The 20678-nt window shown below is 40.0% G+C and overlaps 1 protein-coding gene across 2 annotated transcripts in view; it reads left to right on the top strand.

Annotated features, from left to right (window-relative positions):
* The first annotated feature begins 10117 nt into the window (after positions 1 to 10117).
* The window catches only part of LOC115016601 (netrin receptor UNC5D-like), a 140995-nt gene continuing 130434 nt past the window's right edge, over positions 10118 to 20678 (top strand). Inside the window, exons 1-2 of one of the 2 annotated variants that reach the window (XM_029444462.1) lie at positions 10118 to 10380; positions 10991 to 11300. In XM_029444462.1, the coding sequence (XP_029300322.1) occupies positions 11192 to 11300 (109 nt within the window). In that variant the 5' untranslated portion in view covers positions 10118 to 10380; positions 10991 to 11191. Of the gene's footprint in view, positions 10381 to 10987; positions 11301 to 20678 lie in introns of both variants that reach the window. The other variant, XM_029444461.1, reaches the window with a different exon arrangement.

Genomic DNA, 20678 nt, shown 5'->3' with positions numbered 1-20678 from the left:
TTGCATGAATGTCAGAAGCTCCGGGGCAAGATTAGTGCAAGGCTTTGGGGGAACCTAGTTAGTCAATTTTGACATTTGATTTCCATAAAACACAAGGAGGGGTAAATCTCTGCAGACTGACTTGTTGTACACATTTATTCATTAGGTTTCAAAGACTTGAGTGGAATTGTTTCAATTAGTTTCTGGTGTAGTAACATTACTGCACATATGCTGTGTTTTCCTCTGGCCATGGTGGTGCGATCTTCTCAGCCGGCTGGAAAAGCCACTTTTGAGTTTGTAAGTGGAACAAGAATGCATAATTAAGGTCTATGTGGTGTCTGTATTAGACCTTTGTAGGCAATAACTACAAAGGGATGAAGCACCTCAACTCAGATGTGTATAAAGTTTACTGGGTGTCGACCCCGAAAATCAACACTCGCAAGTATTAAATACTTTTAATAATGCAAAGCAGAAGAGAAACAAACGTGTTTTAAACTACACGCTTTCCTTTCCTCAAACAGTGCAGCGATTCAACAAGAACAAAAGATACTGTATCATGGCATTAATATCGCATTATTGAGATTACATTTGCCATGACAGAGGATTAGTGCCCTATTTTCATTCACGTTAGCATGTCATGCTCATGTTAGATGAATGAATGAATGTGCCTTTGAATTACCAAGTGGATCCGCGAGGTGCTTCGCATCTAAAGCAGGGGTGTCAAACTCATGTTAGTTCAGGGGCCACATGCAGCACAGTTTGATATCAAGTGGGCCGGAGCAGTAACATCGCAGCATGATAACCTGTAAATAACCACAACTCACAATGTTTCCCTTCGTTTTAGTGCAAAAAAGTTCAAATACATTCTGAACTTGTTCTTTTACAAAACATTATGAACAACCTGACATTTCTTAAGAAACAAATATTATCAGTTTATCATTCACACATGTGTGTTACAACGTACAGATCACAGTGTATCTACGAAGGCACAACACATTTCATCACAGGTATCTGGAACAGTATTTTACAACTAATCTTTACACTTTGCAAAGCCATCCCACGGACCGGATTGGACCCTCTGGCGGCCGGTTTTGGCCCCCGGGCCGCATATTTGACACCCCTGATCTAAACCCAAAAGCTATATTTCCCTGTTGCTCTAATATTGATTATCCAAACTTTAATTTAATCAACTAAAAGCATGTCAAAGAGATTTCATCCCGATTGGTTCATCTGGTTAAATTAAGGTTACTACAACACTCTGCATCTTAGACGTTGATGCAGAGTGTGTCTGTTGATGCAGAGTGTGTCTGTTGATGCAGAGTGTGTCTGTTGATGCAGAGTGTGTCTGTTGATGCAGAGTGTGTCTGTTGATGCAGAGTGTGTCTGTGGTTAGAAACAGGTTTCAGTTCACACAATGCAATGCTACCTCTTTGAATCATGATCCATATATCTCTGTAATTTAATTAAATGACGAGTTATAACATCGCTGTAATTATATGAACAGATATGGGACAAATATTATGCGATAACTTAGAAACATGTGTTACTTCTGTATTTCAACTGTCAGACATCCAATTACCTTGAAAGTTGTAAAATGTAAAGTCACATTGTGCCAACAGGGCTGTATATTAGCATATACAGTATAGCATAATGATGTACTGCTTCAGCCAGCAGTCCAGAAGAGTCGATAAGCAGAGGAGAGAAAGACCTTCAGACCGACTGCATCCTCCGTGTCTCCCAGCGTCAACAACAGATACTGTTGCCTAAGAGCATGTCCCAGGTGGCGCTTCCTTTGGCTTTGAATAGTGATGATGTAGTTGTCCAGTTTCTAACCAGCACTGTACACTGTAACACTTCAAAATCTTATCTTATTAGTAGTAATATAGACTTAAATTTGAATACATGACTGTGGGTCTGGTAAGTAATGGATTTATTTTGTTAGTGCAAATATTACTTTTCAAAGCATTGTATTCATTGCATCATTCATGCAATAACATACTGAGGCAATCAGATCACAGATGTGAGACTATTTGCAAATACGAGAAAGCTTTGAACTTTATATACTCACAAAGATAGTACCAGCACATGAATTCAGTCAGCACGCAGACAAAGGTGGACGATGAGCAGGTGGAGGGAAAGACCTTCACACTGACTTTATCCCTCTTTGTCCTTATGTGTAGAGAATCCCCAAGTATCAACAACAGAAACTGCTCCCTGAGAGCATGTCCCAGGGGTCTGATTAGCTCCGTGGACCCCCGGCCCTGTCACTGGGACGGCTCTCTAAGGCTGGAGCCCATTGCTGGAGGGCAATGGGCTCTTTCTGTTGTACCAAGTGTGTTTAGGTTCCATAACCACACACGTAGACACTCGCGTGCGCGTAATAAATGTCTCTGCTTCTTGTGCACAAGCCTCTTGGAACTTGAAACTGACGTGTGTCTAGATAGTCGTTTAAATTTTAAGAGGATAAGAGTACGCTATCTCTTCAAGGTCCTGGCAGACAGGCTCGAGAGGCGAACACAGTGCAAGAATGCGAAAACATATTTTTATTTTATTCAAGAGGAAGTTAAAAAGCCTCTTCTGGCACCCTCCAGATCTGAGGTGACGTATGGAAACACAAGGCAGAATGTCAGCGTTATACACGATGCGTTGATCATTTAAAATGGTCAATATATATAACCAGGTATTAAAAACAAGAGAAAAAGATGATGTGCACGCTTACAATAAAAATTATAATTAATGTCCTTCAAATAAGGAACGCAGCCAGATAGAGCGCCTCCATTTCTGGAAGTACTTCAAAAGCCTCATTCACGCTTCCCATTGACCGTGTCAACGTGACTCATGGTGGGAGCTCTTTGAGAAAACATGATTTCTCAGAAACGATGATAACATAAAGCTATACAGTATGCTTTTTACATTATCCATATGTTCTCTACACTCGACATCTATTGCACGTGTGTCCGTCCTGGGAGAGGGATCCCTCCTCAGTTGCTCCCCCTGAGCTTCTAAATGTGATATTTATCCCCCATTTGTGATATTGGGATGTATAAATACATTTGATTTGATTTTGATAAGTAAGTAACATTGGAGACGGCGACTGGATAATAAATATACTTCACCAGCACATACAAATATAAATAATAATTCCTATTGATGGGTAATTTGCTGTCTTGAGTGTTTGCGTCTGGACACCTCCACGCCTGCGTTTTCACCTTTAGTTGGAAGCAACAGTAAATAAATGAATCGTGGTTATTGTATAATCTCCATTAGTGTTTCGAGACTGAGCCAGTTTGCACTCCGAGCTTATTTACCACACAAGGAAAACGAAAACCGCTTTAAAATAAATAACACCCACACAATTCCTCTGTGTAATGTTATTTTGCTTTTGCCTGAAGGCCGGCAGAACACCACAGAGAGAAGCAAGGACATGTTGGTTAAATGTCTCTATCACGTCTTTGGCATAAACGTCTTGTGTTTCTAAGGACACGGCGGTCACAGATAACCTGCTGTTCTCTGTGTGTTCTCCCTCCCTTCTGTACTCACCCTTTAGCATAAACAGAAGTGTCAGAGCTGTTGTATTGGTACAGAATATGTACACTGGCTGTGGCATTACCTGTTTGCACCAGTCATCTTTTATCTGTGAGTTAAAGCAGTGTTTTATTTAAAGCTATCACATTTAATACGGTAGCTTTAAGGATACAGCATTGTTTGCTTTTTGCTTCTGCCGTTTGGGCTTTCGTGCCTGACAGGACCAAGACAGAGACAGTGTGGGCTCCATACCCGGTACATTAGAATGCTATCAGATCAGAAAAGCCATTGAAAAGTGTGTGCAGGAATCATTGCTAACAGACAGTTGCAGTGCTTCATTTTAGAAGCACACCTTTGTGCAATTTATTCTCCACAAGTATGTCCCACAGCACAGTGCAAACATGTCACTGCTTGACCATCAGCACACACCTGCTGCCAGCTGAACTCCAGTTAAGACAACATGTGAGCACAGCCGCTGCGATTGTAAGACAGAGAGCAGTTATATGACATGCCGGCTTTGCTGTACGCAGGATGCAGTATTGTGGAGATGGATGAGAAAAGTACACATTTGACGAGTAACCCGGTTATGTGTTGCAGATGGAGGCATCCACGGAGGATGCTTGAGAAGGCTAAGTGACAGCCTCTGGACAACATGATCACAGCCTTGGAAGGATACAGACAATGAGGATGGGGAACAATGGAGGCAGCTCATTGTGGCCTTGAGGTGACAATCTGAGTTTGAGTACTCCGATAGAAACCAGGATATTGTTGTGTGTTGATGCGTCATCAATTGAAGTTATGTAGTTGTCAATGCAACAAAATATATGATGGTTAACGGTGTAAGGAGGATCAACACATTCCAACAAAGCATGTGTGCTAGCGTGTAGAAACTACATAACGTTTTCTCCCCTGGAAGAGCACCTTAGAGAGCATTTTATGATGTTTTCTTGCACAATGGGCCGCCGTACAGGGCAACTTTATAATATTTGATCTACCATAGGGGTAACCAAGGCATTTTTCTTCTCGCACAAGGGGGGAGGAAGCATGCAGAGGCAGGTTTATTATATATGTAATATGCAGGTAAAGGTCACATGATAATCTATCACCTGCAGAGTCAGTTGAACAGGCTGCAGACTAAACACTGCAGATAATGTAAAGTGATGACAAAAGCAGCCAAAATGCAGAAGCTTGCTAGCCCACATGGACGCACTTGATCTTTTGTTCCCTCCTTGTTGGTCGATGGTGGACATTTGCGAGTTGAAAATGAAACTCTCAGCGTTTGCTGTTTTAGGTTTCGGCCACACAAGCATCACACACGCGTAACATACCTCATGTCGTCTGAGTTGGGGTTTGATCCTCGGTCTCCAGGTGCCTGGGCGTTGTCCTTAACCTTTGGACCATCTTCAGCGCTGATCAGCACAACGAACCAACGAGAGAAAGAAGATCAGACTGAAGTTGCAGAAACTTCATTTTCATCAACCTGCAGAGAAACAAAATTTACAGACTTCACACTGAAACAGAAGCACACTGACAAAACGCTTCTCTATGTGAGATTCAATACGTCTTACAAACCTGGTGAACTCAGTTAGGAAAATATTTGCTTCAATGGCTGAAGGTTGCAAGTTCAAATCCCATCTTATCAACCTTCAGATAACTGTTTCATAAAGGAGGCTCTTATTCTGAAAAGCCATGTCTTTAAGCCTTAAAAACTGCATCACGATCTGTCTGCTTTATAAAAACAGTCAGAGATGATTAGAGCCTGAATTCATCAAAAGGTCTCAGTGGAGGAAATCAGTCCGGACTGGACACAAGTTCTCAGAGAGAGACCTTCGCTTCTTCTTTTAGGACGAAGAGTAAAAGCATTTCTTTCCTTTGTGAAGTGACTCATATTTGAGCTGAATGTATCAGAGCTGCAGAGGAGTTTTGCCGATGGAGGTCACAAAGATGTTTTGGGAACACTTGATGACATTAAACGTATTCAGAGATCTTTTGGACAAAAAGCAGAATATTATCCATAAACACAACTTGGGGGTGAAGCCCCGATTTGATTGAAAAACTAAAGTCCATTTGAGGGATTGTTAATCCTTTAAAATCCTAAACCAATCAGATAATCCCTTAAAATACCCTTATTAGCTCAAATTAAAAGCCAGAAAAAACAAAAGTTTTCATATTCTTTATAATACTAATTAATGCATCAATGATACAGTGTGCATGAAGGTCATACAAACCACGAAGTCTTTCAATTGTTTTAGTGTATATCATCAAAGAAGTAGTAATAGTATTTCAGGCATGTAGAAAAGATTATATTGAGAGCTGTCAGCATGTATGTCAACGTATAAATAGTTGAATCAAATTACGACTTTATGTCGGTAGCAGCTGTGGCTCGAGTGGCCATCCACTATTCAAAAGATTGGTGGTTTGATCTACCTGCCATACAGTCCTTGAGTAAGATAATGAACCCTATGTGAATAAGTATTGCTCCTGATGCACAGAGCACTTGTATGGTTGACTCCACCACCATTGTGTGCATGTGTGTATGCTGGTTTGTGTTGTAAAGTGCTTTGAGTGGCTGCTAAGACTAGAAAAACAATATATAAATGAATTCATTTATCGTGTTTGCATGAGAGGTATTTTGTACGACTGCACTTTACATTAAGCTGCATGAATACTTGAATGCAACTGTATTCAGTTAGTAAATGAACCACAGTGCATGCAACAGATTACACAGGTGTGTTTTTCCATGTGGTTACTGTGTGGATTGGTCTTTTCAGTCAGAATTAAAAAGAAATGAATGCAGCCTCCACAGGAACAGAATCTGCCCGGGCAGTGGCAACATATCCATATTTGAAGCATACATATTAACATTTATGGTGTCATATATTTATATATGGAGTTGCTCTTCACCTCCTACACAAGCACATGATTTACCTCTTAGGAGGAGATGGCACGGACTCTCCTTTCCATTACATGACTATCATTACACTCTTGTGGGAGGTGCACGGTTTTTATAAGAGATGAAAAGACCTAATTTTATTGACCAGCTCCCGACCGCGTCTCCTGCTAATGCATGACTCCTAATGCAGCTCCCTTTCACGTCGACACTGGAGGTGGTCAGGCTTTGCCTCTGATCACGAAAGGACCACAGCTTGTTTACTCCCAAATGAGCATGTGCCACTGCCTGTGTGTGTGTGTGTGTGTGTGTGTGTGTGTGTGTGTGTGTGTGTGTGTGTGTGTGTGTGTGTGTGTGTGTGTGTGTGTGTGTGTTGATACAGGCTTCTGCAGTTGCCCACCGCAAGATTTTATCAAGAACATAGAAGCTAAATCATAAAACATACTTTTAGGCTTTGCTGTCTCGACTTCCGTTTGATTCCCAAATGCTAATAATTTTAGACGTGCATGTTTGTTACATGGTGTACCTTGAAAGGTAGTGTACAGTAAGTGTAGTCTGTGTAATAAGCTCTGGGTTTTAATACTTATTAATTGTCTTGTATGCATCCACAAAAAAAGTGAAATTGAATATGGTTAGGTTGGAGTTATCTAGCACGAACATGAAGAATGACATACACATTTTCCCTCAGTGTAACCATGCATTAAATTAGGGATTTGTTCAATGAGTAATGCTATGCTTTTGTCTAAGCTCTTCCATGGTCAATTGCAGTGACCGATATATGAATAGCGAGCACTATACTATTGAATTAGAGGGAAAAATACACCAATATAATTATATTCTTTCCCGTCTTTTGTAACATGATTGCACCTTCACATCCCCATGGCTCCCAAACAACAAAGAACAATGGTGAATTGAAAAGTGAAGCAACACTCGTCTATATTGAATAAGCATTGCAGGATCTCCGAGCCCCGGGGGATATTGGAAAGCGGCAACGCTGGCAATGCTGGTTCAAAACTCCAGGTGAGCAGGTAGATGAGTAACTGTCTCTCATCTCTGAACTATATTTCAAGAGCTGCACTAAAAGCTACCTTGAGGAGTTTTTTATTATACATTTCTATTCAACATCACTCACCAACACACTATGTATCTGTAAGCTGTAAGAACACGTGGAATGTATTTCCCACCTCATAAAAGCTTTGCATAGAAAGCTCCTCTTAAATTGACTCTTACCTTCTACAGCGCGGCACTAACAACAGCTACAACTCTCTGTAACACATGTGCATCACCTTCTCGCTCGGAGAAATATGAGATCATACCAGGTGTAAATTGGAGAAGTTAGCAAGACCCAGGGATACAAATATGTAACAATTATGTTACTTTTTAACATGCAGTGCCAATATTATTTGTGAAAAGCTGTGATGTGAATAGCTAAAAGGTGCAATCATGTTACAAAAGACAAGAAAATAATTATGTTTATGTGTATTATTCCATCTAATTCAATAGTATAGTATAGTATAACGGAAGAGCTCAGACAAAAACTCAAGAACTATGGTGAACAGAAAAGTGTTTTGGAAAATACACATGCTAATTTCTTTGCTGAGAGTTAGATGAAAAGATCACGCTCATATTTGTACCCTAAATGTGAAGCTACCGTCCGGCACATTTTGTATGGATCAAATGAAAGAGCTATAACATTGAGTACAAACATACACAGTGTGGACTGTTCAAGGAGCTCCATGATACACACCAAATGCAATGTCCAAAAGACATTAAATAGATTACCTGTGCTTGTAACTCATTGCTGTTGTGAGCCGATGCTGCTGCAGCTTGGTGGCGATGAAGTTTTTGTTTTGTTCTTTTAAATGCTTTATGTGGTAAAAGCAAGAAACTGCTTGTTTTGCACATTTCCATCAGAGAATGTCCATGCAAGCACCTGCACTCTGGTATCCCTCTATCAGATAAAGCAAGAGAATCTAGGCAGCATTAAACCCTGCAATGCCTCTTCTTATAGAATCTTATCTGCCAGTAAACATGTCTGTTCATTTACATTAACATGCATTTGCAGGATATTCCCCTTAGGTATTTAATAGAAAGTGCAAACCATGCTTACTTTCTCCCTCTTGCCAAATAAGGCTATACATATGTATTAAAGATGCAGTGTTTGAAAGTTATAATTAAGACCAAGACACTCTCCACTGCTAAATTGTGACTAGACAAAACAAAGACATTGTTTTAAAAAGAAGTCTTGATTTAAAAAACCCACTACAATAAAGTAGGACTGTTTGGAAGTGCCTGCTTTGTACGCTGAGCAAAAACAGGCTGAAAACACGCTTTTATCTTGTCTACAAGAAGAAGGGTGTTTCTTTCTTTATTATTTGTTTATTTATTTTTCATGAGCTTTTTATTGCTTTGGATTGCAGTGACACATAGCAGAACTGTCCTGTTCTAATGCCAATGACTTTGGCTTTAGAAGTCCCACTAATAACAACATTATTTCCCACAATGGAGCACTTATTCGCTTTGTATTTTAGAGACAATAAAGCTCAATGAAAGGCACTATTTAGCAGTTATTCATATTGTCAATCAGCACATACACACATCCTAATAATTATGTTGAAAGGGTTATTAGCAAGTAAATGTCTACAACTCTTGATGTTTCCTAAATAATAAAACAGACATATTTATTCAACAAAAGTGTCTTTCTATTGCAAAGAAATAGGACTGTATTTATATATCGCTCCTCCAATCACTCAACAACCCATTCATGCTACTATTCAAGCTGCACATCAGTAGGTATGACTATATACACACACACACACTCACATCGTTAGCCAATTGCCATTAAGAGCAATTTGGGGTTCAGTATCCTACACTTCAACATGCAGACTGCAGGGGCTGGGGGGTCGAACCGACGACCTGACGTCCATTCTACCTCCTGAGCCACAACCGCCTCCATCTGTCAGATAACTGAACAGCCTTGAGGCCGTCCCAAATATTTAATGCACGGTTTATGTCTCCCTTTAGAAATATTATCAAGTAGTTAACCTTGTCTGACAGGACGATCCCTTGCAAGAACTCTGGGAAATGAACCACTGAATTTCTGGTCAATAGGGTAATTATGTCAGAGAAGGTCAAACTGCAGTGATTTACATAAATAAAAGAATAGACACACAGTCTGGATGGCCCAGTATGTCCTAACATGTGCTGCTGACAAGCTGGCCTGAACATTATTCTGTGAAAGTGGATACTTTTACACTCAAAGTTATGTTACAGCTACTTCTCAGCATAAAATGTTCTTTCAAATCATATGATCAGTTTATAGAATGGCGTGCACTGTGGTTGATTAAACTGTGCAACCATAGCCTAGTGGTGGAAAGTACACTCCTTAAGTATCCAGAGGAAAATGTACTTTTTACTTCACTACATTTTTGACAGTTACTCCACACATTTTTCAATAATTACCATTCTCCACCTGTCCACCAGATGGCCTCAGACTTTTCCGCCTGTCCCAGTCACATGACTACCATATCCACCTGCTCACCAGTGTTTCATTCCCCCCAATCACCCTGTCAGTACTTATACCAGCCCCTTCTCCCCAGTCAGTGCCAGAATGCCAGTTTTATGTTGTGCATAGCCTAAACAGCCTGTGTGTGTGTGTGTGTGTGTGTGTGTGTGTGTGTGTGTGTATGTGTGTGTGTGTGTGTGTGTGTGTGTGTGTGTGTGTGTGTGTGTGTGTGTGTGTGTGTGTGTGTGTGTGTGTGTGTACGCACGCATTTGAGTTCTCCTTCCTCTGTTTCCTGAATTTGACTGAGACCAATTTGCCCGCCATGTATAGTACTTTTATTCTTAAAGTCAAAGTTGCTAATGTGCATGTACTTTTACTAAAGTACAGTTTAGACTTTTGCTTGAAATGGTGCAAGTGGTATTGCTACTTTTACTTCACGAAAGGATCTGCATACGTCTTCAACCTCTGCCTGTGCTTAATAGTAAGTAATAATAATCCACAGTAGTATTGTCAGACTTCCAGAGTGATGTATTATTGTATTACAGTTGGATTATTAAGCATACAAGCATCCTTTATATGCTTAAATTAATAATAATAATAATAATAATCATCAGATTAATTAAATAATTTGAAAATGGACATTTGGAGAGAAGTAGCCTGATTTAAGAGAGCTGTGCTTAATTAGCAATTGGACACCAATCACAGGCCATATGGTCATTGGCGGAAGATCGGCATTAATTAGTAAAGACGTCATTTTTCCAGACCACGCCACTGGCAGTAGCGCCAAGGCAATGGTGTCGTCTTCAAACACCACATTTCTGTCCAGGTTTGAATGTAACTGAAAATGTAAAAAAAAACAAAAACACGGAGAGAGATAATTGAAAGATGTTGTATTTGCACAAACGAGGCGCGTGCGCACATGCACACCTTTGTAATTGCTCAACAGGTCCACAGGGGTTTGGACGAGACCCACCTCACTCTCTCTCTCTCTCTCTCTCTCTCTCTCTTTCTCTCTCTCTCTCTCTCTCTCACTCTGAAAACCCTAAAACTGTTGGCTCGCTCGCGCGCGCTCTTTCCCTCTCGCGCAGCAGAGTGCGGACTGCTGAAAGCTCCGCACCACTTTCCATTTCTTTCCCTCCGCACTGCGATTCCGTGAGGTTGATGGCTCTCCTGGCGGACACTAACTAGCCCAACACCTGGACAGAGCGACCTCCGGGGCACGGTAACGTGTTTAGTGGTCCCTCGAGCAGACGACACATGATGGAGACCCGAGTCCAGTGCCCCCAGACCCGATGGGGAGGGAGACACGAGCAGTGATGGGACAGTTTTCGGGAGGATGCTACCTGAGTTTTGGCATCCTCGTGCTTCTCGGTTCGCAAGTCCCGGCTACGTTTGCAAGAGGTAAGCACAGACACACTCTTTGATGAGCTGAATGTTTCTATCCCATGGGGGGGGTCTCAGTCTTCGACAATAAACTCGAGAGACGTATGTGTAGCTGGTGGTTTTAGTGTTTGGCTTCTGAAAAGTGATATTCCAACCTGTGTAAGCAGTTTGTATGCGCGTGCTTGTGACTGTGTTAAAAAGTAAGACATTTTGCAGCTTGCATTTGAATTACAAGTTTCTATTTGTAACGCGCCACGAGCCGGATGAGCAGCGATTGAGTCGCCCACTTTTGCTCTTTTTGAGAAGATGGGTGTTTTTTAAAAGGTTAAAACTGAGTCGAGTTTCGTTCAACGCATTGCTGATTAAGCGAATTTGAAATTCAAAATTAGTTTAGCGAGCTGTTTTGCTCAGATAACAGCTAATAACATATCTGCTCTGCTGCCCTGTAACTGAACTGTAATGGAGGGGGTTAACCATAGTCCTACTGTGCGAGTAGCCTGTGTTTGACTATTCATTTCTATTATAAGTTTCATTTCCTTTTTTTTATTTTTTATGTCATTCAGGCATTAGTTAACAATTACAAATATAATGGAATATATATATATAATGAAATAAGGCTCTTTGTATTTATTTATTTAATTTTTGTACCCATTGATCAACTTTTCTCATTTTTATTTGTGTGAGTCAACACACACACACACACACACACACACACACACACACACACACACACACACACACACACACACACACATGATTTACACTTCTGTCTTTTGTTTGGGGAAGTAACCTTTTTAAATGTGCTACCTATTCACGTCAATGATGCATTCATTTATAAACCCATGGTTTAAATAACTCATGTGTTTCTGCTCATGCTTAGATGTCTAAGATGTAAGAAAAATGTCATACAATTACTGGGAAAAAATGAGGATTTAATGAGGATAATGTTCATATTTCTAGAAGAACATTTACATATCTGCTGTGCATTATGGTATTGCTCTGAACTCTGCTGTGATGGTAGTTTCCCCTTCCGACCATGAAAGACACAACCCTATTTGTGGGACTGTCTCTCTGGATGAGACACAGTTCAGAAAAGCAGCTGTGCAATGCTCTAATTAACTAACTAACTAACTACATTTCTAATCAGGCATACATCTCCTTATTGTGTGTCTTATTGTCCACATACTGTAAATGTTAACTTCACCACCTCCCAATTAAGTGCAGCTCACAGCCGCATCCTGGATCTGTAGAAATCCCTTAACAGAGCAACGTTGTCTCTAAGCAAGGGGGACGCAGAGATGACAACACAGAGCTATACAGAGGATAGACACACTTTTACATGTCAAAATAACTAGGCTACAGTATCCCCATCGAGTCAAATGTGCATGTTTTAGTATTTCCTTTGTCAATTATGACTTTATTATTGAAATGTAACAATTTTTTTGTCATAATTTTACAACTCAATTCTTGAAATCATAGATTATTATTATTATTATTATTATTATTATTATTATTATTATTATTTTTTCTAACAGTGACTCTAATACTTCCTTTGTGGCAGTAATTAGAGTAGATTATGCCGTGTTTACTCCCGTCCTCCCCCAGGACTCCTCCTGAAGCAGCGGAGCTTCATCATGGCTTCTTCTTCTAATGCAAACTATCAAACTAATGCTTTAGAGGTCGCATCCTGCCGCCTACTTTGCAGGAGGCATTGTTGCGTCAATGAGTAGAGTTCAAGCGGTTCTTCAAAAAAAACAAAAAACTTTCTTTGCTACTTTAATGTTTTTATTAAATGCAAATGTTCAAAATATTGAGGGCGGGCACGTTTCATTTGGTCAGTGAAAAGATCATAATGAAATCTTTTCTTCCTCTTCTGGTGAATCTGTCCTGACCTATTGACATCCATTTAGCTCACATGGCAGTGAAACAAAGATGCATTTGCAAGTCAATTAGTTAACTAGCCCCAAGGTTTTCATTTTTGCATTCGAAGTTCTGAAATTAGCTTCAACTTTGAAATTTGCATAGCATAAATATTAGATTATGCATATGTATCTTCAGGGCAACTTTGCATGTAGAGATCTGGAGAGTTTTTGTCATTTATAAAAAAAAAAAAAGAAGGTTGGTCTAAAAGGCGTTAAATATAACCTTTGAAACTGGCTGTGCATTGTATGTACCTGACCAGCAATTCCACTGTGGCTACATTTCCATGTAAAATGTTGCATGATGTTTTAAAAGGAATGATCTATTCTTAGCAGAAAAAAACAATGTTGTGAGTGCATGAAAGTGAAATGTGCCTGTGAGTGCAACATGTAGTTTTCATAAGCTGCATAGGTAGTAAGTTGTTATGCATCTGGAAGGTTGGAAAGTGGTGATGGCTCTCTGCCAGGCTGTGGAATAAATATTTATGTTGTGCAATAATATGGATGTCAACAGTCAAATACTTTATGCAGAAATGAAATGGAAAAGGCAGACTGCACGAAAAACTGACTAAATAATGTAAAACACACTGGCAAAGCTAAGTTATGGAGCATGGTTGAAATAAGAATTAAGTTCTCAAGCCACACATTCGTCTAAACCCCTCATACAGTTGTGGATTTATTTCTCAATTAAAAGCCAGGTAATAATTCAGTAATCCAAATGTATTCTTAATGTCTTGGAAGGATGGGACCCCTATCACACAGCTGCACGCTTACAATTTGAAGCTTAGCACACTGTGAGAACTCAAAGTGACGAGAACAAACTTACCCCCAAAGGAGAAACCTAGAATCAGTGCCCACAGGTGGATTCATGGAGGAAACTAGGCTGCTGAAATGTCAAAGAGCAGCATGAACACGAGGCGTTGGCACAGTGATCAGCATTGTTGGCAGTGAAAGTGCACTACAGTTTGGATATGTTAAAATATGTATGCATGTAGAGTATGTCACGTGTGAGTGTCATCTGTGTGATGAACCGTGGCTTCGTAGGCGTTCCTTGTTCAAATTAATTTCTTTGTAGCTCATGTTGAAAAAGAGCTTTTCATGATTTCAGAAAATGTCACATTGCAACTGAAGCCAACCTCAAAGCAATTTGAAATGTCACACATAAGGTCTTAAAGTTTAGTGCTTTAGATTTTGGCTGCACCAAACAACATTTGAACATTATTTTCTCGTTTTAATTGTGTGTATGAAATATCATCGCGATGATATTAAATTGATCGTTTTTGTGCAACCAAGACTCTAAAACCTAAAGATATTTATCAATACTATCACACAAGACAAATCTCCAATGTCATTTATGCACGCAGTAGTGGCTGGTAAACATATAGTACAATCCCATTCTCATCCTTTAAAATGGGACGCTCAAAGGGTACAAACTAATTGGATGAACTTCTTGATTTAAAAACATCAGTTAGCTCCTAATTGACTATATAAGGTTATCGGGGTGAAATCAATACAAGTACCCCTCCGCTGTGACACTGACATAGCAACACTGTTGAGACATGTAACCGCTCAGCCTGGAGCAAACCACCTCCCTCTATCCACACGCAAAGCAGATGCTTGATAGAGATTATGGTACAGTAGATAAGGTACCATAATTCACACTCTAACCTTCCTGCAACCCGAACGTCATGCATAGATCTGGGGGAAAACATGACACTGCTGCTAAAAATGCATCTTCGCTCGGGCGTGGAGTAAGTGGAAAAAGAACTCAAGATAGAAACAAAGAGAGGAATAAAGGGCAATGGAGTCATCTCTGCCATGTTTTATTTATCCCAAAACATGTCTGCCAGACTTTCTCAAGCTCCAGCTTTGATTTAACTGACATTTCACATGAGATGAATTCACGAGCACAGATGGGGTGGTATCCACAGTTGTTTCTATTCTGTAGGAGATCGCATGGTGGTCATATTGCCCAGTTTCACTATTGCATTATTCAAAGGGAATCCATTTCTCTATCAAACTCACCAACCCCCCTCTCCCATCACTTCCTTTCCACATTCAGAGGCTCTAAGCTTCACCAGCAGGCAAACAAGGGTAGGGAATATTGTCCACAGTGAAAGCTACACAATCAAATATGGGGAAATGATTGGGGAAATAAACGTTGCTTGGAAGTAAACATACACATTACACTGATAAAGTGTGATGAGTCTGTGTTGGACAGAGCTACAAAAAGCTATTGTTGTTTTGTCTGTGGGATATTGAGACTTTGGAATCTGGTCAATAGACAAGCTTTTGTATATGGTATTCCCATGAGCGGTAGGATTGATTGGAACAGAATCCCTTTGTTTGCTCCAATAAAAAGCAATGCTTTTATTATAAATCTGTTGATGTAACTTCATATTTCTGCTCAATTCCATTGTGGTTATGTATAGATTACCGGAGGTTCCTTCTCCACTTTGCAATCAAGTTGAGTCTTTGTTGTATTGTAGAGTTCTTCTACGTTATTAGATGCAGCTATTCTTGGCTCTGTATTGTGTAGTCAGTGTTTTGTGTGAGTTTTTTTAATATTGGGTAATGTAAAAACAACAAAAATGTCATGTCGATTTAAATATCTTTCTGGCACAAATACAGCTGACTACTAAATTTGGCACACCTTTTTTTGTTCACAAGCTACTTCAATCCAAATACTGAAGGTCCTGATTTTTTTTTATTAGAATTTTGAGACTCATTTACTCACCAGTGTGCGCAAACATTTTCATTTTTCACTGGCATATGCAGTGAAATGCTTAAACTGTAGAGCAGCTTAGCAACACTAGCAGGTCAGTGGTGGACAGCAGAGTACACTATTAAGAGTATTGGCAGTTGATCGGGTTTATTAAAGCCGACACCGATGGTTTAAAACATCCCCAAGCTTGGGTACCCAATCCTTAGGATCAGCTCTAGCATTTATTCATGGGTACATACTACATAGTGACTTATACATTTATTATTCAGCAACTCTTATACATGTTGCATGCGTACTGAATGTTCGCATGCATGCGCTGTAATGTCGATCGGTGTTATCTGATATACCAAATGTGCAGAAGATGACAGGGTGTCAAATGTTGCCTCCTTCAGATTTGCCTCTCAACCTTGTCTTCACAGCCTTGAAGCTTTCTGTTCGATAAGAGCCAGCATTGCTGTCATGCGTTTTCTAATAACACTGAAAGGGAAGCCTTGGAGATAACTGCCCATCCACAAAGCGCCATTCAATGCCTCACTGGTTAACTCAAGGGCATTGCCACAAAGGCAAGATTCACACCATACACCTTTCCTTTCAATGCCAACACCCCACCCCGCTCCCCGCCTCTCCCTGTCCTACTTTGTACCAATGGGTAGCACTTTTGTTTCCTGTAAAGTGCTTTTATTTCATAAATACCCCGCCCCCTCATCCTTTCTTGTTGTCCACTCCTCCCTGGAAATTCATTTCGACGTATTTTAGTTTCAGTGGATTGTTGCTGTGACAAATGTTTTGGTTCTGGTATCATTTCTCACCTCACCTGACTGAAGGAGAAAGGAGAGCCGAGCTCGGAGAAGCAGAACGAGGGAGCTGGGAATGTTTTGAAGCAAAAGCAGAGGGAGAGAGGGAAAGACAGATAGGAGGGTTACAGTGCAGAATACTTAAGCATCTCATGTTATCAGTAACTGCCACAGCAGTTTGTCAGTAACAGCGAGCACCTGTCACTGCGCTCCCTGATAAATTAATTTCAAGAGTAATCAAAAGCAAATGCATATTTAATTACTTTTGGATTAAAGTAGGGGTCGGGTGTTTGTTTATGTGTGCGCTACAGTGTTTTGACACGCAGAAGTGAACATGTTCATGCTCCACTTTTTGTGTCTAATGAGAAAATAGTAGGATGAAAGTAAATCAGAAAAGGACACATTTAGACATCAGACAGAATTTTATGTCTTGTTTTTTATATCATGTCACAAGAGAGACTTCAACGTAGACTGTAGTACGTGATAATTGATGAAACACTTGAGAAATGTAAGATCCATAGAGGCCAACATGTCATTGCTTTCCTTGTGCTTCACAACCATTAAAGTCCATATACCATGTACTGTCATGGCGGCACATTAACCGTGTTAGATTTGACATTGTCCAGTGAATGTTCTCACTCTGGAACACACTTCTGTTGGTTAATAGTCGGGAAGCTGTTTGGGTGGTGCGTCCGACTTCCTTGTATCTAGACTTTAGTTTGGGAATTCATGTGAGGTTTGCTCTCCCTCTCCCCTTTCACTGAAAGAAATTCAGATAACACCCCCACAAGCTACAGCAAAGCACTATGTCTGGCTATATTTCATGCAGCCCTGTCTGTTCCCAATGGCTATTTGGTGCTTTTGTGAGTGTCAGGGTTTAAGAGTTCCTCTTTGTGTGTGAAGTCTACATAAAAACTCTCTGTAGTCATATGTGACTGTGTGCTGTAAAAGCAACAAAGCTCTGTCATTTATAAAATGAAACAGAAAGTGCATCATTGGTCTTATGAGATGACTCCTGTCTGTCTGCAGGACTGAGCATCTCTTCTGAAACAGAGGGGTGATTCAGAAGATTCGCAGTGAAGAGGCTATATCAAAGACCAATGCATTGTCTTTAATCCATATTTCATGAGTCAACAAGCATTCAAACACTAACTGTAAAATAGTTCTTATTTTTGCCTAAGCGGTCAGTGAAAAATCATCTCTCAAGAGAAGAAAGCTTTTCTTATCAGAAACCACTTCGTAGGATTAAAACAAATGTCTGACTTTAGTTCCACCTGCTGTATTATCAAAAAAGACACTTTGGCAGAAAGCCGGGTCTCATTTGAAAGTGACTATATTCAGATAAAGGAATAATAAAGATTAAGTACATCTAATCTTAACATCTTTGTTACCCTCGCTAAGACTTTCTGTTTCATTTGTTGTGTCCGAGCATACACTTAACCGGGTCTACACGACCACCATCATGTCTGCAATACATGACTTCACCACGTGTATTGACTCCGCCGGTTTTCCTTTTTTTTTAAAGGGCTTTGGTCAGAGCATTTGAGTGGTTTACTGTAAAACAACATGCAGAGTAAACTCCATGGGTCTGAGCCCCCACCTGTGTTTGGAGGAGCTGTTTAAAGCCACGCTGTGACTCACTGCACTTATTCTCTCTCTAACCGTTTACCTTTGCTGTCGCCTTTTTTGTTTTTACTTGGCAGTGAAAAGCAGGATTTATTTTTGATAATGACAAGTTCAAAGTCCATTAAAGAGTCTGTGCGGCTCATCTCCCAGCGTGACTGCTGTATTGTAACCTTTTCAGGCCTCCATCCATCGCTGTTGACCCTCACTGTCTTGATCAGCCAACACTGGTCAGCGGTCCTTTCCTTCCTTGGCAATCACTGTGCCAGTCGCAGCTCTTTTTCTCCTCCTGGCCTGCTCTGTTGGAAAATGTCACTCTTAGGTCGGAACTGCAGAGTTTATATCTAATGCGCCACCAACCCCCGCCCTCCCTCAGCCCCGACCGCTAACCTAGACCAGGGTTTATAACAAGTGCTTTTGTTCTACAAACACGTCCTTTCTTCTTGAAGTATGTTTGGCATTTTTGATTGTTTGAAGAATAGTTATTTATTCTTTTCATTTGCTCCTATTCAATAATGATTCTAGACAAAGATGTAGTGAGTCATTACATATTGCTTTTGTCCACATCCCTCTTGTATTTGTTGCTGCATAACCTCCTGCAGTCTTTGCCTGCTGGTTGGTCACATTTGCTTAATATGAATTTGAATGTGAAACCAAAAATTCTATTTGCGCTACTGATTTACATTTAAATGAGAATGAATTAAGCATTTCACACAATGTGAAGAAAATATGGATATAACAAATATTCCACTTTATTTACATTCTTCCTGAGCTATGTTGAATCCCTTTCCTTTAGTCTATTGACACTGGTTAATGACTTGAACATTTGAATTTAAATGTTTATCCATACGTAAAGTTGTGTGTTTTCTTCTGCTCTCTGAGCACCCCTGCAAGGTTATGCATGTGTAACTTTGATGAGGTTCCCCTTCAGCCAAGGACTCCCCTTTGTCATTAAGATAGATAACGTCTATTCTGTGCATCGATGTGGCTACATTCATTTAAAGACTACTTTTGTTTCACCTCACAGACAGCACAATCAATAAATAGCTTTGCCTATTTCTGCTTCATTTCATCTTAGCAGGTTTGGACAAACTCAACCCCAGAGCTGGTGATAGATGCCGCTACAGCATCGACTTTATAATGTCAGAGCTCCTTTATACAAGTCTGCTTTATTTATGAATTAAATAATTAATGCTTGTTATGCAATTTCTTTTTTATTATCAACAATTTCTCTGAAGACACCGAAAACCAACAATACATTTATGCTAAGAAGTATTTCTGTGTAGCCACAGTATGAATAGCTTACTGTTTGTCTCCAAGCTATAGAGCGCAACTGTCATCCAAAGAAAATTAAAAGAGCCATTAAATCAACGCGGGCGTGTAGTTTGTTCTGAAACAACCCCACGACAAAGCTTAGTGTTGGGCGGATGTCATGCTGGTTGGTGAATAAATGCATTCCTGTACCATTGGTCCGTCACGTCTTAACATGCAAGTACAGTATATATATCTTAATGATCATTTAGAGTTTGGTTTATGGGGTAGGTTTCAAACAGGTGAACATATATATTAATTGTAGGGAATGCACCGTGAAATCCTGGGCTGCTACAAATGTTTAAAATAACTATTTTAAACATTATCAACGTTATTTGTTGTTATATATTCTGTTTTTTTCTGTTATTGATCCCCTTCTGTGCCAGGGAAACAGACATCTTTATTTAAAGAACGTAAGTGAACTGTTTTGAAGTCAGTCTTTGAATTGGCGTTCAACAATGAACAACCTTTAAATTCTTCTTCTTTCACATGAAAATGATGTTAGATTGCTTCAAACCCCTTTTTTTAGCCTGCGAAACAACCACCTATACGAACTTCTTAAGATAATGGAAGCATCTCTGCCTTGTTGCATTTCTCTACTCATCCAAGATGTGAAACGAGCTGAACTCACCGCCGCTCACTGTCCGTGCTGGCACAACTGCAACTGCAAATACCTAACACAGCATTAAGGCCAGCACAACAGATAAACACCGGCCACTGCCATCAGCAAATGTCATCTTATTTATTGGCCAATGCCAGTAAACAAGGCAAATATCGGCAGATACCAATGTTTGCCCGATAAATCGGTTCATCCCTAATTATTTGAATGAAAGATTTCAAATATTCTCATGTCCTAATTGAACTTAGTGATCTAGCGGCTGTATATTCAATAAACCTTTTTATGCTGAGAATGTAGATGGACATAAATGACTTTTGTAACAGCGCCACTACGTGGTAAAAAGTCCCGGTAGAAATAGGCGTAAGGGTTAAGATAAATACATACGTATTTCCGCTCAATGAATCT

This window comes from Cottoperca gobio, chromosome 12 (genome assembly GCF_900634415.1).
Source record: "Cottoperca gobio chromosome 12, fCotGob3.1, whole genome shotgun sequence".
NCBI lineage: Eukaryota > Metazoa > Chordata > Actinopteri > Perciformes > Bovichtidae > Cottoperca > Cottoperca gobio.
The sequence above is the reverse complement of the archived record's forward strand: the minus strand, read 5'-3'. Positions and strand labels throughout refer to the sequence as shown.